Below are 27,620 nucleotides of genomic sequence, written 5' to 3'. Positions count from 1 at the left end.
ATGCCCACTAAATGCAATTGAAAGCTGTGCATTTACAGTTCTTTAAAAATATCTCCAATAACTCAGACTTTTAACCAGATGTGTTAAATACTGAGGTTGAACTGCACAGGCCGGAAGAAACCCAGCAGCCTCTCTCCCATCCATTTCCACTGGAAACTGTGCGGTATGCTGGGCCAGCATCTGCTCTGGAATCCAGGAGGCCTGGTCTGCATCTGTGCCCTTGCCCCAGTCCACCCTCGGGTGGGTTTCCTTAACTGTAAAATGGGGACGAGAAATGCCCACTGGGGCAGCCCTTAGGGATTAAGAGTAAACCTAAAGGCTTGGCTCCTGCATGCCAGCTCCAGAAGGGCCCTCGTCCACACCAGCTGCTGTTTCCCGCCCCACCCGGGCACCCCCGAGCTCTGTGCCTGGGGCGCAGTATACGTTCAGTATTTGTTGAACGAATAACCGAGTGGGTAGCAGAGGCTCATACATGGAAGCTACTATTGTTCAGGCCCTAGGTCCAAACAGGCGTGGAGCGGGGCTGGATCTCCCCCTCCACTATGGCGGCAGGAGAACTAAAGAACTTGGCATTCGAAGCAGCCCGCGCGCTTCCGGCCCTCTAAGCCCGGGGCTGGCGAGTTCACCCGCAGAGCGCAACGCCCGCGGGAGGGCAGCAGAGAGCCAGGGCTCCCGCCCTCAAGTCCGGGAGTTCGGGGACTTGAAGGATCCCGGGCTCCGCCCTGCTACGCCCCCTCCCCTCCCCTCCCCTTCCTTTCTCCTTCCTTTCCTACCCAGTGCCCCCAGGCAGGAAGAGAGCGATCCACAAACGAATTAGCGCTCCTGTGCACTGCCCTCGCGTTGCACTTGGCATCCGTTCAGCTCTTTCCCACAGCCAGAAAGGCAGGCGGGCACCAGCCCCTCTGTATGGAGGAGGAGTCTGCATGTCCGTGACTCGACCAAGGTCACGCAGCAAAATCAAGAGTCTCTAATGCTAAATCCCACACTCCCTCCAAAAGCCTGGAGCGCACGTGGGCTTCCGGAACTGGATAACTTTGGATACCAACTTTTTCATTTTCAGCGGGGGCCAGACCAGGGCCAAGTTCAGTCGCGAGCGGAGACCTGATGGTGTGGGAAATACCCCGGGGCGAGAGGGCTTCCCCGATCCCCAGAAGGCCGGCTCTGCGCTGGCCCGCGGGGCGGTGAGCGGCAGTGGCAGGTTCCGCAACCCTCAGCCAGGAGTCTGGAGCCCCGACTCCTCACAGAGAGCGATGCTGCGGCTCCCTTCCTCTCCGGTCCCCGGCCCCTTCCCCAGCCACTCAGCCCCCACCTTGCACCGGCAGTTGGGTGAAACCGCCGACCGCGCGGCCTCCCTGGGACCGGCAGGGGGGCGGTGGCTGTGCGCCAGGCTCCGTCCGGGGGCTGGGCCGCGTGGGGCGGGGCCACCTCCCTCCGCCCCTTCCCGGGCTCGCGCCGGGGGTGGGGGTGGGGGCAGGCCGCAGGGGACGCCTCCCCGGGTGGTCGCCGCGCCTAGGCCAATGAGCGCGCGGCGAGCCGCGATGGAGGCTGGGGCAGCCGGGAGCGCCCGGGACCCCCGCCGCCGCCGCGCCCCCGTGCCCCCGCGCCCGCGGGGCTGGAGAGGGGGCGAAAGAGGCGAGGCGCCCGCGCCCGCCATGGAGGCGTCTCTGGCCCGCGCCGGCCGCCCGAGCTGCGCTCCGCGCCGCCGCCGCCGCGCCTCGAAGTTTGCCGGCTGACTCGGAAAGTTGCGCTCGGGCTCTGCCGCCGCGCCGCGTCTAACCTCCGGGCCTGCCCAGTTCGCCGCCGCAGCCCTCCGCGGGGCCCGGGCCCCGTCGACACCCGCAGCCCCGCCTGCCGGGGGATGTGAGCCGCGGCCTCCCCAAGAGGCCGGGCGGGCTGCACGGGCCCCGGCGCCTCCCGAGGCACGCGCGGGCGAGGGGCACGCCCCGGCCTCGGGCAGCTCGGGTCGCCATGGGCATCCAGGGCATGGAGCTGTGCGCCATGGCCGTAGTGGTGCTGCTGTTCATCGCCGTCCTCAAGCAGTTCGGCATCCTGGAGCCCATGTCCATGGAAGGTAACGCGTGGCCATCCGCCGCTCCGCCGGGGCCAGCAGTGTGTGGGGAGGGAGCAGCAGTCGCGCTCCGGGGCGCTGGCCCGCGGGCCCAGCGAGTGCGGCCCTCGGGCGCACAGCGCTTAGCGGCACTGGCCGCCTGAAGCCGCCGCCCCCTCCGGACTCCTGAGGGCTGGCCTGGGACTGAGAGGACGGAGAGGCCTGGGGCTCCGAGGAGCCCCGGAGGGGATGGAGCTGCGGCGCTTGGGGTGGGCGTGAGCGAGATGCCTGGTGACACACTGAGCCATCCTAGGCCTGCCGGTCCGAGCCGCCCCGGGTGAGCACAGCCGGCTCGGGCCTCTCGTTGGCGGGAGGTGGCTCAGGGTGAAGATGACTGGAAGGATCCTCAGCCTGGGGTACCTGATGGTGGCAAGTGATAAGAGACCTCAGCCACATCATAGGGCAGCCCCTTTCGCCTCGACCAACATCCCTGGACAAGGCTCAGGCCCACGGGATCAGTAACCAAATCCTCGGGCACCACATTGCTGTCCCAGTAAAATATTAACTGAGGAGACTGACCTACTCTTAAATCAGACAGTGGACAGCCTCCCTGGGACCCCTGAGAGGCGCCCTCGGAGTTCCCAACCTTCTATACCTCCCTAAGACTTCTGGGCAGGTTAGGAGGAGGAGCCCCTCTAGGGCACACCCATTCTGAGGGGATCTTGACCTACCAGGGCTGTAACTTCCCCTCCCCCCAGTTCCAAAGAGGCATTTGCAGCCCCTTACCTCTGTACTGTGGGGAAGGGGCCAGCCTGTCCTGTTCATGTTACCCCTGCTCCCCTGCTGCCCTCTCAGGGGAGGATGGGCATCCTGCCTGCCTCAGCACTCTGCTGACCTTGCCAGGCTCCAGCTCCTGGGACTGAAACCCAGAGGTCCAGGCAGGCGAGGAGGGAAGGACTTGTCCTTGCCTCTGAACTGCCTGGCAGCCCCTCCAGCCTGAGGATGTGCCCCCAAACCCCTGCCAAGGGCTACTGAGGACAGGAAGGGGCACAGGGCCTGGAAGCAAGGCCCTTCCTCCATTTTGCCTTCAGAACCTAGAGCTGACTCTTTAGCTGGCCCCGCCCCACTCTTTCATGGCTGTGTGCCCCTAAAAAGCCATCAGGCTCCATCACACCTTTTCTAGGTGAGTTCATGGGGCCCAGAGAGAAGAGATGTGATCTAGGTGGTTCTGAGAGGTACCGCCTTAAGCTTTAAATTTTACTTGGAGAGGAAAATTGCCCAAGCTGGGCCTGCACTTGTCTGGTTGCTGACCCCAGCTGGGAATCTATGACTGGAGATTTAGTGGGAAATGCATTTGCTTGGGATGAGGTAGGGGAAAGCATCCTCACCGCTGTGCCCCTGAGGACCTATGGCTCCTGTAGGGCACTTGTCTGCCCCACATACCCTGTCCTTTGCCGTCTGGAGTCTATGGTGGGTGTGGGGGGTGGTTGGTGCTCAGGCAAGCCACGGCCCCTACATTGATCTTCCCCGTTTCCTGGACCCTCCTGGGCCACCAAGGGGCCAGGAGCACCAGTGGTCTCATTCCACTTGGTGCTGCAAAACCTTCTGAACTGAGCCCGACCGCCTCACAGGTCTGGGCCTGTGAAATTTGTCTTTGTAATTTCTAAGGAAAAGGGATTTCTTTACAAGGTGGTTAGTATGCACAAGACTACAGATGCTTTCTTCAACCTGCTATAAAACCCACGTCAGGCCCTAATGAGTTTCTCTTTCCTGGTATGGTTGCCCACTTGTGCCCCCTTTGGAGTTCTGATGTGTTGAGGCAATGGGAGGAATGTAGAGCCTCAGTGTCGGCCAGGTCTTAGCTGGGGTTGCTGTCACCCACACATGCTGGCTGTAAAGCTCCCCTAACCTTTCTCAGCCTCAGTTTCATTCCCTGTAAAGTGGGCTGTGGCAGACGTGTAACTAGTCACTGGGGCTTTAAGGCTCTAGCACCATTCTTGGCATATAATAAATGTGCAAACTTTGTGAACCGTTGGCATCACCAGTAATTAGCAATGGAGTGATTGCTCGTAGTAACAGGACTGATTCATGGTTGAAAACATTCTCTCACTCAAACAGGCCTCCCCTCCTACATCAGAAGGAGGGAGTTTTAAGTTCCAGATGTTGCATGATGATGGGGAGTGGTGTCCTTTAAGAGCCTGGAAGGCCCATTGGCCAGGCAGTGTCTACGGGACTGTCAGATGGGTTGTGAGGAGCCCATGCCTTGCAGCCCCAGCCTGGATGGGAGCGGGCACTGAGGGAGGAGGGCTGGTGCCCGGCTCCCCTCAAGCATGCGTGCATGCGGTTGTGTGTCTCTTGTCTTCTCTGAGCCTCCGTAGTTCCCATCTGTGAGTTGCCAGAGTTGTGATGCCCCTGGGATTGTCAGGAACTAATGGATCTGGGTTCTAGGGATGCAGCCTTCTAGAAGTAGATGCAGATGATAAAAAGCCCTCTGTCTGCCCTGGGTCTCCTGTCCGTCTCTGCCATTGGGTGACTCTGTCGGGGAATTCCAGCCGGGTTTGGCCACTAGCTTACCAGGGGACTTTGGTGCATTTAACATTCTTGAGCCTTAATTTCCTTATCTGTAGAATGAGGATAAAAGCATATTTTCCCCTATCCATTTCACAGGGGTGTGGTGAACTAAAGCACCGTGGAAAAGTGAAAAGCAGAACTCAAGTCTAAGGGATTCACAGGGTGGGGCCCAGCAGTAAAAAGTGACCCTGGGCGGGTAATTCTTGGTGCTCGTTTGCAAGCCCTGACACCAGACCTTTTTGTCCACATCTGGGCCCGAGGCTTGACTTTGGTCACTGCCTCTTAGCTCAGGTCGGATTTCCTAAATTCTAGACGAGTAGCTCTCAACGGAGGACAGTTTTGCTCTTCCGTGGACATTTGGTAATGTCTGGGGACATTTTTGACAGCCACAGCTGGGGAGAGGAGGTTACTGGTGTCTTGCAGGTAGAGGGCAAACATCCAGCAGTGAACGGGACAGCCCCCACAAGAAGGAAGGATCAGGCCCAAATGTCAGTAGGAAGGTTGAGAAGCCTTGTTCTGGAAGGAGCACTAGGGGCTAGGTGGCCAGGGGCTAGGACAGCTGCTTTTCAGGCCTGACTTAGTCACTGACATGCTGTCATTAACTTGGGCGAGTCACTTTTCTTACCTGAGCTCTGTTTCCTCATCTGTAATGGGGTTTTGGATTGGAGGCACCATCTCCCCTGGGAACTTTCCCTGACCCCTCTGACTCCCCGCCCCTTTGGGTTGTGGTAGATGATGCTGTTCTGAAATTTTCTGTGACCCCATCCCCACCCCATAGGGGCTTTCCGAGGGGGTCAGGGACTTGTGTCTATACCCTTAGGGCCCCAGAGTGTGCCCAGCGCTGCCTGGCAAACAGCAGGTGCTGAGTAAGTGTAAGTTCTATGCCATCCCCAGCACACATTTATTGGGCACCCTTTGTATACCAGGCAGTGTGAAGCCAGCAGGAGCACAAGTAATGCAGTGTCTTGGCCCTCCCTTTAGGACAGCCCTGGGCAGATGTCCTCTGAGGGGAGGACCCCTCTGGCTGGGGTGGGGACAGGGAGGCTGAATTGTGACAGTGGGGATATAGGTGGGTGAAGAGACAGGGGTGTGAAGGGGAGAACGGGGAGTGCCCAGAGGGAGGTAGGCACGGCCCGACCCACCACCACCGCTCTTCCCTCTTTGAGGTGGCCCCACCCCTCTTTGTGTGTATCATAATTTTTTTTTTTTTAAAGATTTTATTTATTTATTTGAGACAGAGAGAATGAGATACAGAGAGCATGAGAGGGAGGAGGGTCAGAGGGAGAAGCAGACTCCCCGCCGAGCAGGGAGCCCGATGCGGGACTCGATCCCGGGACTCCAGGATCCTGACCTGAGCCGAAGGCAGTCGCTTAACCAACTGAGCCACCCAGGCGCCCTGTGTGTATCATAATTTTGTCCTCAACAGCAGGCCCATCCTAGAGATGAGGAAGCTGAGGCTTGGGGAGGGTAAGTCACTTAACTGAGATGACCCAGCCAGGGAGTGGCAGGGCCAGGACTTGTACAAACTCTGGCATACCTGTCCTGGATGCGTCCCTAACTCCGCAGGGCCAAGGAGCCACAGATGCGTCCCAGCCTCTTACAGCATGGGTGTCAGACACCCAGAGGGGAGGCAGCTGCCTGGGTCCCAATCCAAAGTCTCCCTCATTGAGCCCCTGTGAAGACTAAGTGTGTGGCTGGGTGCAGACTCATAAAGCAATGCCCAGCACAGAGCAAGCGCTTGTTATTTCTTGCCAAAAAGTGCCCTAGCCCCAACCCCCCTTCCCCCCGCTGTGTCACTCATCACTAACCGTGTATTAGAAGTTAGTAGGGGAGGAGGATGCACTTGACGGGCCCTTCATCATGATCGGCATCCTTCCTTGTGTGCTCCGTAGGGTCCTCCTGACTGGCTGGCTGGAGGCTCCTGGGCTGGGCTCTGGGAAAGGGAAGGAGAGAGGTGGGGCTCCGGGTGGGTGGCTTCTGCGGGACAGGGAGGTAGTCTGGAGCCTGAGGCCTGATGCTGCTGTATGATGGGAGATTTGGGCAAAGATTTGGGAGGGGTCCCTCCCCAAGTCAGTGCTTCAGCTGTTGCATGTCTAGTGGTTTCAAAGCGCTCAGCCACGGAATCTCGAACGGAGTCTTACTTAGAAGCCCTGACAGACGGAAGAGGCATTGCTGGCATTCGAAGGGGAGTCTTGCCCCACAGTGGTCCCTGGGGCTCCTTGGAGGGACTTCCAGGTCTAGGAGTCCCCTGACCAGCAGGGGCGGTCAGGGCTGAGATCTGCCAGCGGGGTAGGAAGGATTGGAGCCAGCCCATGTGGACAGCACTGTGGGAGAGTTTTGCTGCAAGGGAACGGAGATGGGTGCTGGCTGGCAAGCCAAGGGGGTGCAAGAGAAGCTTTTGCAGCCGCCTCCAGGGGAGCCTTGCAAAGGTGGAGACAGCCCAGGGAGCTCCACTGGGCTCAGGCACTAGGTAGGCCAAAAATGCCCCTCAACCAGGACCTGGTGCGTCTTTGCTCAGTGAATTAAAGATTTGGAGCCACCTTTTCCAAGCCCCTGCAGGTGGGTCCTGCACAGAGGGCGCTGTGTGGCACGGGATCAGGATCCCGGACTGGAACTTCTACTCCCTGGGAGGAGAGCCCCGTTGGTGATTTGTCAGCTTGCTGTATAACTCGGGGACATTCGGCTTTAGAACAGCAACAGAAGTTTTTTAAGTTTTTTTTTTTTTTAATTTGACAGAGAGAGAAAAAGCGAGAGAGCGAGCACAAGCAGGGGGTGGGGGGGTGGGAGAGGGAGAAGCAGGCTTCCCGCCAAGCAGGGAGCCAGATGCGGGGCCTCATCCCAGGACCCTGGGACCATGACCCAAGCTGAAGGCAGACACTTAATGACTGAGCCACCCAGTTGCCCCTAAGAACAAATTTTTAAAAGCCTCATGCTTTCACTCCTTTAACCAAATTTTTGTTTGATGGAGAGGTTAAATCTTTGTTGCTGAGCCCCTGGTTATCAGTGGGGGGGGCGGGGCGGTGAGTAGTGTCCAGGACAAGCGTCTGGAGGGTCAGGAGAAGGGCTGAGCCCAGGGAGACCGCAGAAGCAGGCTGACTTCCCAGTCTGGCAGAGCGCGGCTCCTCAGGGTGTGGAGGGAAGCTGGAGCAAATGGCTATTTAGATCCATTAATTGCCAGTCGTCCTTGTAATTGCCGAAGGTGCTGTGACGCCTCCGGGAGTCCTAAGAGATCTGGCTGCATCCCCTGAAACAAACTAGAGGGATGAACCTTGGATTTCCCTTGGGGAGGAGCCAGGAGAGGTCTCCAGTGTCCCCTGAGAGCACATGGGGTGCCCGGGATTGGGCCGGACGCTGTGGGAGTCGAGATGAAGAAGCCAGGTCCCCTGCTCCTGAGACAGTTCCAGACAGTTCCCTGATCTTTGCTTTGTGCATATGCGTGTAGAGGGGGTGAAAGTGGGGGTGGGGGTGGAGGAGAGGGGGTGAGATCCCTCTTCCTCTTCCTCTTCTTACAAGGCCACCCATCCTACTGGATTAGTGCCCCACGCTTAGGACCTCATCTTACCTTAATTACCTCCAAAGCTGTATCTCCTAATAGTCACATTGGCTTAGGGCTTCAACATAGGAATTTTGGGGAGACCCAACTCAGTCCGTAGCACCAGGAAAGAGAAAACTATGCATCTGGCAGGGAATCATAGCCAAATGGAGGAACGTAGAACAGAGATGAGGGATAGATAGGAATGGTGGGGGGCACCTCTGAGGAGGTGACATTTGAGCAGACGAAGGAGGTGTGAGTTCCGAGGGAAAAGCAGTTTCCCATAGAGGGAGTGTGCTTGCGGGGCACAAGGGGGCCAGAATGGCTGAAGCAGAGGGAGCAAAGGGAGAGACTGGGAGATGAGGTCAGAGCCCGGCCAGGGAGGGGTGAGGGTGGCGGTGGCCTGTGTTTATTGGTTACTTACTGGTTATTTTTATACTCAGAGCTTGGGGGGGGTTGTTGAACAGAGTAACACACTGGATATTGTTTCCAGCCGCTTCCTCTAGCACGGTTTGAAAACTAGACCTACGGGACCCAGGGCAGAAGCAGGGCAACAGGCCAGGAGAGATGCTGGAGCCTTGGACCAGGGTGGGGACAGTGGAAGGGGGAGAAAGGGTCAGAGGCAGGAGTTGAGAGAGCTGGCTGGCCATGCCTGTGGAGTGAGCGCTGGGAGGAAGGTCTACGCCCAGAGTTTTGGCCTAAGCACCCAACAGGACAGAGTTGCCATCCCCGGAGCTGGGGAAAGCTGTGGGTGGAACAGGTTTTGGGGGGAAGATCAGGAGCTCAGTTTGGAAATGCTCCATTTGAGAACCACCTAGACATCCAGGTGCAGATGGCAAGCAGGCAGGTGAGTCTGGAGCCGTGGGAGAAGGTAGCCCACATTCCCCAACTGAGTCTTGACTTTTAAAGTAGCTTTCAGACTTTGCAGATTTCATGCGTGTCACATTTTGCCTTGTTGTTCTCAGGTGCATTTTTCATACTAATGATTTTGAACACCTCTTTGTGTACCCATCAGCTTTTTCAGTTTGCTCACCTCTCACTTGCCCATGTATATCCTTTGGCCATTTCTTTTGGGATTGCTGTCCTTTTCCTTTCTTCCAAGTGTCCTACTTTGTCCAGACCAGACGTGTGTTCTCGCTCTCCTTTTCTCTTGCTCTGGGTACTCTAATTACCTTTTTTAAAAAATATTTTATTTTTTTATTTAAAAAACTTTATATATTTTGAGAGAGAGAGAGAGAGAGAGGGAGCGAGCTCGAGCAGAGGTAGGGGCAGAGGGAGAGAACCTCGGCAGACTCCATGCTAAGCTCAGAGCCCCACATCTTAGGATCCCGAGATCGCAACCTGAGCCTAAATCAAGAGGCTGATGCTCAACCAACTGAGCCACCCAGGCACCCCTCTAATTACTTTTAAACATTTTGATTAACCTCTAGCAAATTCAAATATATATTTGATATGTGCATTAAAAAGAATAATAAACACCAATGAACCTATCCGCCCCACCCCCAGAACTAGAACATCCCCAGCCTGCCTGTCTCTGAGTTTCTCCTCTCCCACCCCACAGAGGTTACCACCAGCCAGATTTGCACTTGTCATTCCTGGATTTTTGTTCTTATTTATAATTTTATTTCTTACATATCCCTACAAATTGTTTGGTTATTCTTGGTTTTGAATTTTGTAACAAATATGTAGTATGGTTCATTCACTGCTGTAGGACATTTCATGCAGTGGATGGCCCACAAGCTGTTTATTTGCTCTATTGTCAGTGGGCAGGCATGTGGTTGCTTCAAGCTATCGTAATTGTAGAGAGTTGGGGTGTCTGCTCTCCTGCATGTCTCCTGGGCATTTTTCTCTAGCACCCAGTTCCTAGGGTAGGGTTACCAGGCCCTAGGGTATGCAAATGTGTGCAGCATTAGCATGAAAATGCAAATACTTCCCCACAGTGCATGTTTGTACCAGCATACACACTCACTGGCATGCTTAAAAATTACTGTTGACCTCCTTTCCCTCCCTAGCCAGCGCTTAACGTTGGTCAACCTTATTTCTTTTTTTTCAAGATTTTATTTATTTAGGGTGGCTCAGTCATTAAGCGTCTGCCTTCGGCTCAGGTCATGATCCCGGGGTCCTGGGATGGAGCCCCGCATCGGGTTCCCTGCTCCGCGGGGGCCTACTTCTCCCTCTCCCGCTCCCCCTGCTTGTGTTCCCTCTCTTGCTGTGTCTCTCTCTGTCGAATAAATAAATAAAACCTTTTTTTAAAGATTTTATTTATTTATTCGACAGAGAGAGAGCACAGGTAGGCAGAGAGGCAGGCAGAGGGAGAGGGAGAAGCAGGCTCCCCACTGATCAGGGAGCCCGATGTAGGGCTCGATCGCAGGGCCCCGGGATCATGACCTGAGCCGAAGGCAGAAGCTTAACCGACTGAGCCACCCAGGCGCCCCAACCTCATTTCATTTTATTATTTCCTGCCAATCTAGCTGCTGTGTTCTCAATGTAATTTGCATCTTCCTGTTTATTAATGAGGTTGAGCCATCTTTCCCATATTTATTCATCTTTCCAGTTTTTTTTTTTATGATTATTCTAGATATTCTTCTTTCCACCGTTTTATACACTGTCTTCTCCCATTCTGCTGAGTGTCTCGAACTGGCCATGGTGCCCTTTTTTTGAACAGAAATCTTTAATTGTGATGTAATCAAATTCATCCATTTTTTTTTTCTTTATGGTTTGAACTTTTGAAGTTTTAAGAAATCTTTCCTCACCCTTAGGTTAGCAAGGGATTCTTTTACCTTTTAACTCTATAGCTTACCTTTCACATTTGGGTCTTTGCTTCATCTGGAGCCAACTTTTACATGGTGTAAGAAAGGGATCCAGATTTCTGTGCTGAGCCAGTTTTCCTAAAACCACCTACTAAACAATCTGACCCTCGCACAAATCTTCTGTGATGTTCCTGCTATACCTCGGTCCCTTTTTGAGCTCTCTGGTCGGTTTTTTGGTGTGTTTTTCTGTTCTTGTACCAACCACACAATTTTTATTACAGTGACTGTGAAAATGTATTCGTATTTTGGGAAAAATCCCCTCTATACTCTTCCTTTCTAGATTTTTATGGATTTTTGTTCCTCCATATGCGTTTCGGAGTGATTTTATCAAGGTCCTCCAAAAGTCCAACTGGATTTTTAATTGGAATTGTATTGAATTTACAGATTACTTTGGGGAGAGATGACATCTTTATATTATGTGGTCCTAAGATGGAATGTCTCATTTATTCAGATTACCTTTCTTTAGAGAAGTCCTTTGAATTTTGGTTAATACTTAGATAGTTTTGAGTTTTTATTGCTATCATGAATGTTATATTTTTAATTATATTTCTAGGTGGTTATTACTGTATAGAAAATTGCTATTGATTTTTGTAAATTAATCTTATATCAGGCAACCTTACTAAACTGTCATGTATATTGATTCTTTTGGTCCCTGTAGGGACCAAACATCTACAAGTAATGTTAGTTTTATCCTTTACTTCCCAATTCCTATATTATTTCTTTCTTTCTTGAAATTTCCTTAGAGCATTGGCAGGATGTCTATTAGGGATGATCGTGGCCAACCTTGGCTTGTCCCAAATCTCAACGGGAATGTGTCTGAGCCTTTGCCATTCAGTCTAATATTTTCTGTAAATAAATATGTAACTTGCAAATATAAGCTACATCAAGTTAAGAAAGTTCCCTTCAATCCTAGTTTGCTTAAGGTTTTTGTTTGTTTAATTATAAATAGATGTGGATGTTTATCAAATGCCTTTTCTTTATTAAGGTTTTCATATGATTTTTCCCTCCATATTACAGATAAAACCTTGATCATGGTGTATGTTTTTTTAGTACAGTTGGATTCAGTTAGCTAACATTTTGTTTAAGGTTATATCTACATTCAAAAGTGAAATGGGCATGTAATTTTCTTTTTGTTTGCTCTTCCAGCTTTACTGAGATATAATTGACATATAACATTGTAGAGGGGCACCTGGGTAGCTCAGTTCGTTGAGCGTACAACTCTTCATTTCAGCTCAGGTTGTGATCTCGGGTTGTGGGATTAAGCCCCACATGGGGCTCTGCGCTCGTCGCGCAATCTGCTTGGGATTCTCTCCCTCTGTTTCCACCCCCCCCCCCCCCCCCGGCTTGCTTACTCGCTCTCTCAATTAATTAATTAATTAAATAAATCTTTTTTAAAAAACCCCAAAATCAAAAAAAATTATATAAATGTATGAAATGACTACTATAATAAGGTTAAGTAATGCATCTGTCATCTCACATAATTACCCTTTTGTGTGTGTGGGGAGGAGTGAGAACATTTAAGATCTATTCTCTTTGCAACTTTCGAGTATACAACACAGTATTCTTAACTGAAGTGAACATGCTGTACATAGACTCCCATAACTTACTCATTTTATAACTGGAAGTTTGTACCCTGTGACCAACATCTCCTCATTTCCCCCACCCCCTGCCCTGGCAACCACCAGTCCACTCTCTGTGTCTGTAAGTTTGGCTTTTTTTAGAGTCCACATGTAAGTGAGGTCATATAGTATTTGTCTTTCTATGCCTGACTTATTTCACTTAGCATAATGCCCTCAAGGTCCATCCATGGTGTCACTGTAATTTTCATTCTTGTATGGCCCTTCTATGACTTAGGAGTCAGGATTACTGTATTGATCACTGGACGAGCAATATGGTGATCACTGGTGATTCTTTGAAAAGCAGTTTGTGTGCACTGGTGGGGTCAATGCCCCATAGGAGTTAAGTTCAAGGGAGAATAGGAGAGGACGTAAAGACAGTGAGTTAAAGAAGAAAAGAAAGAAATAGCTGGAGGGGACAGTAGGGTTGAGGAAGAAATAGCAACAGGTTTGGGATTTTTGTTTTATTTTTCGACCCTTAGGGGCAGAGGATTAAGTTATTCGTCTTCTTTAGTTCAGGAGACATTATCAGTCTTGACCCTTTTAAGCCCCTCTCTTATTTTGTTTATATTTTCCCTTTTATCCCCCCATTTCCTTCTACTCCTATAGGCAATTACTCTAGTTTCTATTTCCTTTGTTTCTAATCTACATACAGTAGAGTTCCCCTTTTTTGGTATCCAGTTCTATGAATTTTGACAGACGCATAGTAATGTAAGCACTGCCACAGTCAAGGTATAGAACAATTCCATCACACAGAAAATTCTCTCCTGCTACCTTTTCTGTCATCAACATGTCCCATGTGCCACAGCCCCGTGCAGCCACTGATCGATTGTCTTTCCCTATGATTTCTGCAATTTTATCTTTTCCAGAATGTCATTTAAGTGAGTCATACACTGCATAGTCTGGATTCGTTCACTTAGCTCGTGCATTTGAGGTCCATCCACATTGCTGCGTGCATCAATAGTTCGGTCACTTTTATTGCCGAGTGGTATTCCACCGTGGAATGCACCACACGCTGTTTATCCATTCACTGGTTGAGGACTTTCGGGTTATTTCCAGCTTTGGGTGATCATAAATGAAGTTGCTCTAAACATTTGCATAAATGTTATTGTGTAATATAATACATAGTATAATGTATATATTTGAATGTATATAATACATTCATACAAATGAAACTGTAGTTTCATTTCATATGGGTAAATACCCAGGAGTAGGAATTCTGGGTCATATGGTAAGTGTATGTTTATAAGAAACTGCCAAACTGATTTCCAGATGGGCAGTACCATTTTCATTCCCACCAGCAAAGCGTAATGGTTCCAGTTACTCCATATCCTTACTAGCCCTTGGTATTGTCAATATTTGTTAGTTAAGTGATTCTAAGAGGTGTGTAGTAGCATTTCCTTGTGGTTTTAGGTTGTGTTTCCACAACTGCAAGTGGTGTTAAACACCTTTTATGTGCTTTATTTGCCACATGTATGTCCTCTAGGGAAGTATCTGACCAAGTTTTTGCCCACTTATTCGTTTGAGTTGTTTTCTTACTGTTGAGTGTTGGGAGTTCTCCATATGCTCTGGATATCCTCTGTCAGATATATGACTTGCAAATATTTTCTTCCAGTCTGTCGTTTACCTTTTTATCTCTTTTATCTCTCGCAGAGTGGAAGTTTTAATTGTTATTAAAAAGTACAATTTACCCAAAAAATAAAATAAAATAAAAAGTACAACTTAACAATTTTTCTTTTATGGATCATGATATTGGTGTTGTGTCTAAGAACTCTTTGCTTAAACCCAGGCCATAAAAATTTCCTCCTGTGTCTTTTTTTCCTAGAAGTTTTATAGTTTTATGCCTTATGTTTAAATCTATGCTCCATTTTGGGTTAATTTTTGTATAAGATATAAGGCTCATGTACCATGGATATATGTACCGCACATACGTGTTCCTTGCCTATGGCTCGCTTATTGGGTTTCTTAATAACTTTATTGGTTTTTCCTCTATGTTGGTCTGTTTTCTTTCTCACTGATTTTCACTCTTATTTTTATTATCTCCTTTCTCCTAATAACTTGGAACTTAATTTGCTCTTTTTCTGGATTCTGAAAAGCTTAGATCTAGAAGTTTATATCATTGACTTTATACCCATCTTCCTTTCTAGTAAAGTAACTTAAAGCTATAAATTTCCCTCTAAATGCAGCTTTACCTGCATCCAGAAAATTTTGGTGTGCTGTATTTTTATTATCATTCAATGCAAAATATGTCAAGACTCTCCTCGTGATTTTCCTTTCTGACTTATGGGTATATTAGAAGTATGTTGTTTAATTTCCAGGCATTTGGGATTTTTTACCTATCTTGTTTTTGGGGATTTTGATCTAATACCATTGTGGTCAGAGTTTTGCTTTATATTCCAGCATCTGGTATATGCTGGGAACCATAGGATGTGCTCCTGAAAAGAATATGTATTCTATAGTTGTTAGGCATAGGGCTCTATAAATATTAATTTGATCAAATTGGTTGATAGTGTTTTTCAAGTCTTTTGTAGCTTTACTTGTACCATTTACTGGAAAAGCGTGTTAAGATCTTCAGCTGTAACTGTGGTTTATCTGTTTCTCCCTTTAGTTTTGAATTTTTTTGCTTCAGGTATTTTAAAGTTGTTATTAGATGTATGTATATATTTCATATTGCTCTGTCTTCTTGATGAATTAATCCTTGTATCATTCTAAAATGTTCCTCTTTGTCTCTAGTTGTACCCTTTGTCTTGAGGTCTACTTTTTCTACTATTAATGTAGCCACACCAGGCTTTTTATTCATTCCACTGTTTTAATTTACATCTGTTGCTGTGATTTAAGAGTATCCTTTTTGTAAGTGGCATATAGTTGGGTCTTGCTTTTTCATCCACTCTGAAACATCTGCCTCTTAGTTGAAGTAAGCAACCAATTTTTAACATCCATTTATGCTGCTGTGTGTCCTTTTAATCCACTGCACGGTTCTCCCTGGTGTGCACCTCCATGTTGTGCCCGCCCGTCCTGCTTGTGATTCAGCCCTGGATGCCTCCAACTCCCCCATCAAAAATACTATTGCCATGAACATCCTTGTAGAGTCCCCTTAGCTGGCTAAGATTCCATTTGGGATGTTTACGCAGAGTAGAGTGGCTGGCGTGCAAGGTTTGCCTATACTTAATTTGACTAAGGATTGCCAGATTTAACAGTACGTCCACATGGTGATGGGAATGATCCAGAATGGAGAGCAAAAAGATGATGAGGAAAGAGTGGGGAGGCTTGCTGCTGTCCCATGCCTGAGACAGTGGGGCTGGAACCCACTGTACAGGTGGAGGGGGTTGCCTTGGCCAAGAACCGGGACAGTTTGTTCCCAGAGAAGAAGGGAAAGCAAATGTTTGGGCCAATACAGGTAGATGGGTAGATGTGGGGGTGGGAGCTTGGAGAAATTTTCTTCTGTGACTTCTGTTTTCTCAATGATGTAGGAAGCAACCTGACGAAGGATGGGGGAGGAGGCACTGGGAATTTAAAGAGAAGGAAGGTATGAAAGAGCTGTCTTGGAGTTCAGGAGCATGCGGGACCAAGGCAACAGAGCCTGATTGCTGGGCACTTTGCAGGGCACGGTGGGCCTGAGCGAGAGCCAGCAGGACTCGTGGGCGAGGCCCGGGTGTGGGGCAGCCCAGCACAGGGCTCAATGTGCTCCGGTTCACAGTGCTGTACGTCTGGCACTGCGCTCAGCTCTGTGGGCACAGGGTGGGCAGCGCAGGGCGGCTCACAGCACTCACCCTGCAGTGGGAGCGAGCGAGCAGCTGTGAGATAATCATGCGCTTACTGTTTTGCGGGACACCAGGGGAGGCCGGGGGCTGTGACAGTGCAGGGGGGTCGTGCTCCCCATTTCAGTGGGGAGTTCTGTAATTCTTTGAGCCTGCTGTTGAGCAAGGCACTCAGTGCTGTTTTGTCTATAGCTTGATGTGTTGTAGAAGTGATGCACGCCGTTCCAAAAGAAATTAGAAAAATGTTGGGGCGCCTGGGTGGCTCAGTCGTTAAGCGTCTGCCTTTGGCTCAGGTCATGATCCCAGGGTCCTGGGATCAAGCCCTACATCGGGCTCCCTCGGCAGGAAGCCTGCTTCTCCCTCTCCCACTCCCCCTGCTTGTGTTCCCTCTCTCGCTATATCTCTCTCTGTCAAATAAATAAATAAAATCTAAAAAAAAAAAAGAAATCAGAAAAATGTAAAAAAAAAATCATAAAAAAAAAAGTAAAGAGCACCTGAAATTGACTTCCCCCCAGCAAAGATAACCATGGTTAATTAACGTGGTTAATTAACCATGGATGTGTTATTATTAAAGGATGTGTTTATTATTAAAGTATTATTAAAATATTATTATTATTGAATGTGTTATTATTAAAAGAAAGGTCTGGTCCCTGCCCTATGGGCCCTTGTGGTCTGACCTCCTACCCAAATGTGACTGACACCCTCACACCAAATGCAGCCAAGCAGCAACATGTTAGGCTGGATGGGCCAAGAGTGGCAACCCCCACATTCCTGGGGGAAATCAGGGAGGGCAGCATGGAGGAGGTGATCCGGGAATTGGCTCTCAAAGGCTGAGGTCCTGTGAGTTTGTCTTGCTGTCTTTTTTCCTCCCACCTCCCTTTGTTCAGTGCCTCTTTAGGATAAGACCAGCTCCCAGCCCCCATCCCACATGTGGCTGAGAAGGTGACACACTCTAGATGAGGCAAGTGGAGGGGGCCTACTCTGTGTGAGGAGCAAAGCAGCAGAGCATCCATGAGGCACAACTCCTGAGTGTGTGTCATTCCACCATAGCCATTCCATTTGTGCAGTGCACAGCCTGTGGGGCCATACATGGTAGTCATGTAAGGAGAGTCCCTCCACCCCTACTTTAGTCCATGGCCTGGTTCCCACATTGGAGCAAGAGAAGAAACAGGGGCACTTGTTCCACCCTCCCTGGGTCTGTGTCCCCTTCCAGATAGCAGCGACAGTGAGCTGGAGCTGTCCACAGTGCGCCACCAGCCGGAGGGACTGGACCAGCTGCAGGCACAGACCAAGTTCACCAAGAAGGAGCTACAGTCCCTCTACAGGGGCTTCAAGAACGTGAGTGCTACCCATCCCTCCGGGAGAGGCCCTGACCAACCTAGCCCTCCTGTCCCAGGCTCTAGGAAGGCGGGACTCTGGCCCAGAGAGACCTTCTAGAAACTTCTCCATGGCATAGCAAATATCCCAGGGGCCTTTATGGGTCTTATGTTTTGTGGGAGAGCTGTCTGGGGTTGGTCAGGTTGCAGAATCAGTATTCTGAAGGCACCATCCTTTCTATGTGTTCCCAATGCTGGCACAAGGGAGGAGCGAATGGAGGGACTTACCACTTACCCCTCCTGCATCACCCTGCCCCACCGCCAGGCTTTCCCCAGCTCGGGGGCTCAGTAGAGCCCAGCAGTATCTCAGGCAGCAGTATCCCCAGAGGGAGGAGAGAGGCCAGGCCCTGTGGAGTTGGGGTGTGGGGCTGGGGATGACTGAGGTCACTGAAGGGTGAATTCCTGCTGCAGGAGTGTCCCACGGGCCTGGTGGATGAAGACACCTTCAAACTCATTTACTCCCAGTTCTTCCCTCAGGGAGGTGAGTCTGAGGCCAGGCCCCCTGGCTCTTCCCCAAATGCCCACGTACCCACTGTGGCAGCTTTACAAACAGTGGGTGTCATTTTGACGGGGAGGGGATCCTTGCCTCCACCCTTTGCCTGCCAGAGGCCTGGTGCTGCCTCTGTCCTGTTGGAAGGGCGGGGAACTCCAGCTCTGGGTGCAGCTGGACCCCGCAGCGGCGCTGCCTGGGCTGGGAGCCCCAACACCCCCCAGCGCTCACCCTTGCTCTCCCCAGATGCCACCACTTATGCACACTTCCTCTTCAACGCCTTTGACGCCGATGGGAATGGGGCCATCCGCTTTGAGGTAGGTCCCCGATGACCCCTCCCACATCCCCTGCCCCTGTAGCCACCCCCCCGGGAGGGTCTCCCTGCCCTGGTGTCTCTCTCGGGCCTTCCGGAGGCCCAGACACAATCCTGGGTGTAGATGGTCCAGTGTGTCCTCCAGGGAAGGAGCGGACTGTGCTCGGCTGGCCCTGCGCCTGTGAAGTTAGGGAAATGTGATGTGGCCATGTGGCCACCCTCTTCTCACTCAGCCTTTTCTTCCATTCCAGCCACACCAAGCCAAGAGAGCTGCTAAGGTACACTGAGGCCGTAGGAACCCCATGTGAAATTGCATTTGAAAAGGGGGCAAGGCTTCACCCAGGGGTCTGTGCTCCTGGCAGGATTTCAGGCACCCAGCCCCAGAATTTATCCCTAGCCTGAGCGGGCGCGGCGAGTGAAGCGTGGGGTGCCCGCCTCCGACACCTGCCCCCTAGGTGGGCCGTGCCTGGGCTCCGTGGGCTGGCCCAGCTGTGAGCTCCACGCCAGCTGGCCACACGGGACCATTTGAGAGAGGCCCCGTCTGTGGAGCCCAGGCCCCTAAAAATAGCTGCAGGCGAAAAGCTGAAACCTCTTTGGAGAGGAGAACCTTGCTGAGAGCCTGGCCTGATCGATAACCACCCTGCTCGGCTTCCAGCGCCAAGGGCAGCTGACAGGAAAGTGGACGAACAAGCCGGTCGGGCTCAGAAAGCCCCGGACGCGCCGGGGTGTAATAATAACCCGTGGGTAATGCCGCTCGGTTGATTTGTGTGCCGCAGCCAGCCTGCATGGTGACACAGGGCAGAGCGGGGGGCGGGGAGGCCATCGAGGCCACAGCCTTGCCCGGTGACCACAGGGGCCCCGCCCGCCCCGGGCTGCAGGCTTGGGCTGGTGCTGTGGAAGCACAGTGTCGTCGTCTGTCCTGTCTTCAGTGATACCTGCACGCGGTAAAACCCCAAGCACCACAGAGGCTGACAGGAAAAATTGATCGTCCTCCCCTGTGACCAGGCTCTTGTGTATCCTTGAGGGGGCACCTAAGATTTCCAGGACTAAAGGGTGAGGAGGAATCATGTGAGGGACCCAACCAGGGCTCTGTGAGAGACTTTCTCTTGTTCAGAAATCAGCTGATGGGACAGCTCACCAGGGTCCCGGTGCACGGTGGGTGTCAGGAGGGTCTCTGTCACCCTCCTGTGGTCTTTGCTGTCACTCCCCTGAGGGAGGGGTCTGGTGGTCCCTTTAAGGTGGTAGGTGGCGGGTCTTTGTGGGGTGTTCTGTCAGTGGCTGAGTTGGGGGCGCTGGTGCCGAAGCCCCTCTGCTAGGCGCCTGCTCAGAAGGTCGGGCATCGTCCCGGGCCTTCTGCGGGCTTCTTTGCCATGAAATCAGCTCCTCTGGTTCCATATGCATGTTTGTTTATCTTGAGGACCTACTTGATTTCAGTGTTCTGCTGTAGGAGAGCTTTTTCAGAAAGAGAGGAGGGCACGTATGTCCCCAGGGACCTTCCAGGCAGCAGGGCCCAATCCTGGGTGCACCATGGGTTGGGATCCCCATGGCAGGAAGGACTCCAAGGGGTGAGGGTGACTCTTGGCCCACCTGAGACGGACTCTTCCCATGTGCCCTTAAAACAGAAAGTCAGGTCAGCTTATTGATATTGATAATGATCCCAATCCTTGTTGTATATTCTTGAGAGACAAGACACATATTAATTAAAGTTTTTTGATGTGGTAAAATATTGTAACTTCCCTAACCCTCACCAAAAAGAGTACCAGAAAACAAAACAGCACCCAAGCCAACCTCATCTTTGCCAAGCGGGAGCAGCCGTCCCACCTCAGGGTCTGCCTGCTGCGCTGTTCGTCTTGGGTCCTCTGGGATGTGCCCACAGGAGGGAGCCTGGTCTCGGCACCCCGAGACCAGCCCAGCCCAGCCCAGCCCAGCCCAGGCACAGGCCATGTGCCTGCAGATAGATGCACCAGAACCCTGCATGCCATCCGGGGCCTTTCTCATTCAACCTACTCGCTGTGCCAGCACGCTGCTGCTCTTTTGGAGTGTTAGGGCTGGTTGTGTGTCTGGAGGAAGGGGCAGCTGCCTCTCCCTGAGCTCCCTCTGCAGTAGCCCCCTCCCTGTGTCATTCATTGGCCAAACCCCAAGTGAGGGCAGTAACTGGAGAGAACGCGTGCAGGCCCACCATCATGCTCCCCCGCTCTGGCTGAGCGCCTGCCCCCGGTGTGCACTCAGCGGTGTCTCAGCCCGGGAGCGCAGGCCTGCGTCACCATGCCACGGCAGGGCCTCTCATGTTCCCCGGGCTCTGCCTCAGGGACACAGCCGCAGAGCAGGGGCTGTGGAGGCGATGGACTTCATTTGCCTCGGAGTTAAGATCAGGGGTTACAGCTAGGGACAGTCGCACATGAAACTGCTGTGTGGGGCTGGAAATTTAGAACTGCCAAGTACTCGGACGTGTTGGCAGGACATGGGGTCCTCTGTGGGTTATGGAGGATGGGCCAGTGGCCTCGCAGGGGACATTCCCACACATCTCTGGCCAAGTACCATCACCACTGTTCTTTGTACACACTTAGGGACACGGAATGGAGACATTCCTCGGTTGGTTCTGGCTGACTTCGAGGGCTGCGAGGCGGCAGGCCTGGGTCTCTGAAGACAAGATAGTGGGGGGGGCGGAGTGTGGTGCTGGCGCCCCCCACCATGGCCCACATGAGAAGGGAGGCCCTGTGTGGGCCTCACCATTCCCTGCGGCCTCGAGTGGGACTGCACGCCTTTGCCTCCCACTGGGAAAGCCTGTCAGATCCCAGGGACGTGATTTCGGGGAGGCTCTACCTGTTCGCTAAATCATGCACAAGCTTCAGTGATGATTCCCCAAACTTGGGCGTGTAGGAACTATCACCTGTTTCTCCTTTAACATTTTCGTTTTCTTCACTGACACATGCACGGTGCACTTTGTGAGCCCCGTAGTGACAGGGTGTGCTTTGGAAAAGCAGCCGTGAAGCACCCACACCCCCAAGGAGGCCGCCACCTTCTGCTGTAGCCCGTTGCCACTGTTTCTTCCGTGTCCCCAGTAGCACACGTGGTGCTCCTTCCCGGCTGCCCGGTTCTAGACTACTGGCTGTCTGCTGGGGTGGGGGGGCAAGGAGCTGGGTCTCCCACGGGCGCACACACCTTTCCCATATCCCCTGGCTTTCTGGAACAATAGGATTCAGGTGAGACAAGGACTGTGGTTTACTCTGATGGCGTGACTTTGATGCCCAGCTGAGCCTTCTGGTGAACTGATTATGTTTTCCTTTCCCAGCACACATTCTTATTTTGCCGCCAGTTAACGGTGGTCCTGATTGTTGAGTTGCCTGGGGGCTGTGATCTCATCATGAATTCAACTCCAGGCCTTTCTCCAGTGCCCGGACAGGCATCTCCCTGGGGACGCTCCCCAGCTTCTTTCCCCCCAGGGTTGGGTCTCCTGGTTCCAGAATTCCTCATCTTCCTCTTCTTTGCTTTATTCTCCCTTTTCAGGGGTACAGCTATGAGCAGGGAGGTAACTTTTGAGGCTTTAGATGTCTGGAAGCATCTTCATTGCGGTCCTGCTCTCGCCTGATCCACTGGATGGGATCAGAGCTGCACTTCCCAGTGGTGGTGGCTGCACTTCGGTGGCTTTTGGCCTCGCGTCGCCGCCAGAGGCAAAGCATGCGGAATCCTGACCCTGTGTGCGGGACCTGATTTCGTTTGTTCTGTTTGGTTGTGTTTTTCTCTCTCTGGAAGCTTGTAGGATCCTCTTTTTGCACCTGGTGCTTGCAGGCAACACAGTGGGCCATTCCGTGCACTTTGCTTGGCCTCAGCGGGACCTGGACGCTCCCAGCCTTCCATCCTGGGAAGTCCTTCCTTGCTTCTCCAGCCTGCTTTCCTCCATCTCCTCCGGTTCCCCCTGGAATTCCTGGTACGCGAGCCGTGGTTCCTCTGGAGTGGACCTCTCGTTGCCCTCTTTTCTCTTTTCCAGCTTTTTGCCTTTTCACACGACTTTATGGAAGATTCCACGTGCTCTTCCAAACCTTCTTTTGAATCTGTCATTTTGCTTTCTTATTTTTAATTCCCAAGAGCTCTTTCTTATTCTCAATGACTCCCCTTTTGTAACATCCTATTCTTATTTTGGGGGTGACAGATGTCTAATCTCTAGTTCTAGTCATTTTTGTTAAGTTTTTTCCTCCTGGAATAAGTTTTCTTTCTTCCAGACTGCTTCCCTATTTCCCTTAGCCTCTCTCAGGTACAGGCCTCCTCAGATCCAGAAAATCTGATGTTCGAGGGGCAGCCAAACCCCTTGGTGCACAGCCTGGCCCCCTGTAGTTTGTCGTCCTCCACTCCCTGTCCCAGGACAGCCCTGCTCTGCTCCCTTCTTTCAGAAGAACCTGGGAGGACCCCATGGGGCAGGGAAGGCTCACCCTGCAAGCCTTCCAGGAAATGGAAGAAAGGGCTGGCTTTCCACCAACTGTTAGAGCAGTTGGAGTTTTCACAGGGAAGCCGCTGGAACATTCATGTCTTGTAACATTATAATAAATTATCTGCACACCTCAGAAATGGTTGTAGCACACAGGCGTGTCGTGACCCCAGAGCTGAGCACTGTTAGTTTAGCTTTTAAGCTATAAGTTTTCGAGCACCTGACATGCAGATCCTTGGTGAACTAAAAGGAGAGCACCCCCCCTTTATTAAAAGAGCACCCTGGGTCTTCTCTATCAGTAGTCATATATTAAATGGGTCTAAGACAGCATGTATTTGAATATCTTTATTTGAGAAGATCAGTACCAGCCACCATGCCATACACACACACATGCTCGCACGCGCACGCACGCACATGCACACATGCTCACGCACACTCATGCACATGCTCATACACACGCACACATGCTCACACTCGTGCACACATGCACATGCTCACACACGCACGCACATGCTCACATGCACACACACACGATCACACACTCATGCACATGCTCACGCACTCATGCACATGCTCGCAAACGCACGCACACACATGCTGACATACCGTGCACATGCTCACACACACACACATGCTCACACACTCGTGCACATGCTCACGTGCACACACACGTGCACATGCTCACACACGCACATGCACACATGCTCACACTCGTGCACATGCTCACGCACACACATGCTCACACACTCGTGCACATGCACACATACTCGTGCACATGCTCACACATGCACGCACACATGCTCACACACTCGTGCACATGCTCACACACGCACGCACACACATGCTCACACACTCATGCACATGCTCATGCTCACACGCACGTGCACGCACGCACGCACATGCATACCCTCACACTGTGTTGACCTAACGGACAGCATCTGCTGGCACAGCAATGAAGCCTCCTCACCTGTAGAGGTGTGAAGCCACACAGCAAACTGGAAATGAAATCTGGGCGTTGGGCTGTCACTCCTCACCCTCCCCTCCCTCTGTAGGACTTTGTGGTCGGCCTCTCCATCCTCCTGCGAGGAACAGTCCACGAGAAGCTCAAGTGGGCCTTTAACCTCTACGACATCAACAAGGACGGCTACATCACCAAAGAGGTATGGGGTGGGGGGAGGGCTGCCGGCCCCCTCCCCCGCTGCTGCACCATACTCCCAGCCTCTCTCTTCCGCTCCCCTGCTGCCCTGGCTGCCCTGTCTCCCTTTCCTGCTCAGAGACATGGCTCTCAGCTCCGCCCTGGAGGGGACAGCAGCCTGGGGGCTCTCCCCCTGTCCAGGCTCTTGGTCCTGGACACCTGGGTGCAGGGAGCATGGTGCTTGTTGTGTGCCCTTCACCACGCAGCTTGATCTAGTTCGACAAATGTTCTTAGGCCATTCATTCTCACAGGGAGGTCCTGAGGGAGACCCAGGTGGAGAAGCTGGGGACAGAGGGTAGGAGGAGTTGGCCTTGGCTCCCACCAGTCAAGGGGGCAGGGTGCTCCCTGGGGGCAGGCGGGGGCCCTCGCCATACTGGCCTACAGTTAGGTTTTGTTTAGCCCAAATGTTTTGTATATGAAATAGTCGCTACAGTTTCACATTTTGGAGAGGGCACATCAGAAGCGATCTCCAGCTTCTGACGAGTCAGAGGCTGGCGCTGAGTGCACTAGATGGGGGTGAGCTCGTCCCCGTCCAGCTGGGGCGCCACCCCTGCTCACTCACTGCTGCCTTGGAGGTGCCCTCCCCGCTTTGACGCAGCCCCTCCCCTTGGGCCCTGGTACGTCCCACGTCCTTGCGGCAAAGCTCACGCCAGCCACTCCGGCCCCCCTCCAGGAGATGCTGGCCATTATGAAGTCCATCTATGACATGATGGGCCGCCACACCTACCCTATCCTGCGGGAGGACGCGCCTCTGGAGCATGTGGAGAGGTTCTTCCAGGTGAGAGCTCTAGCCCCGGACCCTGAGGGGAAGGAGGGATGGGCTCCCCCTCTTAGGACAACCCTGGGCAAGTGACTCCCCTCTCTGAGCCCTCCTCCCCCCATGAGGAGGTTAACCTTGCATCCCCCACTGGGCTGGTTGTCAGGATCCTGGGGAGCAAATTAAACCATCACCCCCACTCCCCGATCCACTGAGCCTTATCTCAGGGCAGGCCAGGGCTTGTGGATTCCAGGGCAGTTGACACCCCAGACCAGCGTTCTGGTGCCTTCCAAGAGCTCTCTCAGCCCCTCCAGAAAAACCGTGCAAGAGGAGTGGGGTTGGGGTGACCTTGCTCTGTGTCCACGAGGCCGAAAGGGGCTGAAATTTCCACCTTCCATTTGCTGGCAGCCCATCCTGTGCCTTGGTTGTTCCATCTGCCCTGGCTGCCTGTCGGGGAGGTGAGGGGGTCAGATGAGCATGGGGATGCATTCTGGGAAGTGTAAGCCCAAGAAAGCTGCTGGGCAGTGGCTGGGTGTGGGGAGCAGACCGGGGAGGTGCCAGAGAGGTCAGCTGTGCCACAGAGGTAGCCGGGGAGGGCCCTTTACATGGCCTGGATCCAGGGTAGGGGACAGAGGGGACAGGTTGGGATGGAGGGGACCCACAGACTCACTGAGGACATGGCTTGGGTTACAGAAAATGGACCGGAATCAGGACGGGGTGGTGACCATTGATGAGTTCCTGGAGACCTGTCAGAAGGTAGGTGGGCATCAGGAGTTGAGAACACCCAGGGTCCTGCCCCTGCCAGTCCCCGAGCCCCTCCCGACCTCCAAACTCCATGTTCACACCTTCGTCTGAACCCATCCCTTTGCCACCTGCTCCTGCCAGCCCACAGCCCACGGGCACACCATCCTTCAGATGCCCTCTAATGCTTCACATCAGAGGGGCAGACGTGGGCCAACAGGAGGATGGTTGGGCCCTGGGGCCCTCAGCACGGGGCCACACTGTGAGAAAGGCGCCTGGAGCCTCCCGCAGCCTTGCTGTTGACCTTCCTCTTCAGAGCACCCTTGGGGGCCGTGACATGTGCCTCCACTGGGCTTAGCCATCTGCATCAGTCCCAGAGCGGCCTCTCGGGTGCCTCTGGCCTCCATCTGAGTGCAGCCAGGGAAGTTTGTCCATCAGCAAGTCAGCAGCCCCCAGATGCGCTGCAGTCAGGCTCCGGTGCTGAAGAGAGCCTGTGCCTGACCAGCTACCCCTTCACCCGGGGAGACAGACAGAGGGGTCACTGCAGGGTTCCGAGTCCCTGGCAAGGATCTGCTCAAGGTAGGATCAGTTTGGGCACGGCCCCGCCCTGCCCACCCGGGGTCTGACCAGGCCTCTCCTCCTTCTCTCTCCACACAGGATGAGAACATCATGAGCTCCATGCAGCTGTTTGAGAACGTCATCTAGGACATGTTAGTGGGGAGGGGTCCTTGAGTGGCCACCACCACCTCTGCCCCCAGAGAAATCTCAATCCTGCAGGAGCAGCCTCCATGAGAAACTTTTTTTCTAATATATTTGCAAAAAGCGAACAGTTTGCTCTAGACACACACACACACATACACACACACACACAGAGCCCGTTCCTTTGGGCTGGTAGAGGGGGTGCAGAGGTCAGGGAGGGGCTGAGTCTGGCTGGGAGCTGGATCCAGGCGATGAGAGCTATACTACCTGGCCAGCCCCCGACCAGCTCCCGGCCAGCAGTGGAGTGGGGCTGCCTCTGGAATGGGTGCTGAAAGAGCCGTGTGTGCAGGCTGCTGGCCACGGGGTGCTGCCAGGAAAGCGCTCGAGATCCCCTACAGGAGAGGGTCCAGTCTCCAAAACAAAGGCCCCGCTGGTGTGAGTCCCCTCGCCCCTCCCTCCCACCACACATGGGCCAGGTTGTGGGGGCTGCTTTGGCCTTCTTGTCCCCCAGCTACTCCCCTGCCACCCAACTACACTCCCAGAAAGCTCGTCACCACAGGACACTTGTGGGGCAGTGGGATCAAGAGAGTTTGGACAAGGAAAGAGGTAGTAATGGAGACAGCCTGCTGTTTCCTGGAAACACTTCCCTGGGGTCCCAGGATGCCTGCCACTCCATTGGCAAGCTCCAGTGGTAAGGGACCACTGGACTCTCTCCATCCTTTCAAGCTCAGGGATTGGGTTTCTTGGTGGAGAATCTTAGGGGAACTGTCTGCCAAGTCCACTGAAATGGAAGAAGCCTTACCTTGCCTCAGTCCTAGCTCAGTGGGAATGAAGTAGGTGGGGCTGCCCATACCCCTCTGGCCTAGAGCGTTCAACCCCAAGGTCATAATAGGTTCTAAGAAGAGGTCACAAGGATCAGGGACTGGCAGCCTGGGAGCCCAGATGGCAGAGCAGGCCTGAGAAGGGGCTTCTCCCTCCTTTCTTGTCAGCTCCTGTCTCCCTTGGCCCCCAGCTTGGATGAGCTCCCCCCCACCACTTTCTGGTTGGGGTCCTAGAGCAATGTGGCCATCCCTCTATACACAGGCTCACCCAACCCCATACAAAAAGCACAAGCACCCAGAGCAGCTCAGGTTGCAGCCCACAAAGGGAGCCAAGGACACTCTGTTTTTCCAAGATCGGGCCCTCCTAGAGGGCTGAGGCCTGGGTCACGGTGGCCCCCAATACAGGGAGCTCTGGAGAAGAAGCATGGGGATCCGTTCTGTGCCTCAGAGCCATGCAGGCTCAAAGCCCAT

General features: G+C 52.8%; 1 protein-coding gene across 1 annotated transcript; it reads left to right on the top strand.

Annotated features, from left to right (window-relative positions):
* The first annotated feature begins 1,968 nt into the window (after positions 1–1,968).
* On the top strand, positions 1,969–26,901 carry KCNIP3 (potassium voltage-gated channel interacting protein 3). Its single transcript, XM_021697498.2, has 8 exons — positions 1,969–2,071; positions 17,548–17,672; positions 18,122–18,191; positions 18,447–18,517; positions 23,989–24,096; positions 24,805–24,909; positions 25,582–25,644; positions 26,287–26,901. Exons 1-8 carry the CDS (start codon positions 1,969–1,971, stop codon positions 26,332–26,334), a joined length of 693 nt encoding a protein of 230 aa, XP_021553173.1. The 3' UTR covers positions 26,335–26,901.
* Positions 26,902–27,620: the final 719 nt, after the last annotated feature.

The sequence above is a fragment of the Neomonachus schauinslandi genome, chromosome 10 (assembly GCF_002201575.2).
Source record: "Neomonachus schauinslandi chromosome 10, ASM220157v2, whole genome shotgun sequence".
Lineage (NCBI taxonomy): Eukaryota > Metazoa > Chordata > Mammalia > Carnivora > Phocidae > Neomonachus > Neomonachus schauinslandi.
This window is presented reverse-complemented; position numbering and strand designations above follow the sequence as displayed.

Coding starts and splice junctions, on each gene's coding strand:
- KCNIP3 (XM_021697498.2), top strand. CDS start 1,969: ATGGGCATCCAGGGCATGGAGCTGTGCGCCATGGCCGTAGTGGTGCTG. Junction 17,673..18,121: donor TCTACAGGGGCTTCAAGAAC/GTGAGTGCTACC, acceptor TTCCTGCTGCAG/GAGTGTCCCACGGGCCTGGT. Junction 25,645..26,286: donor TCCTGGAGACCTGTCAGAAG/GTAGGTGGGCAT, acceptor CTCTCCACACAG/GATGAGAACATCATGAGCTC.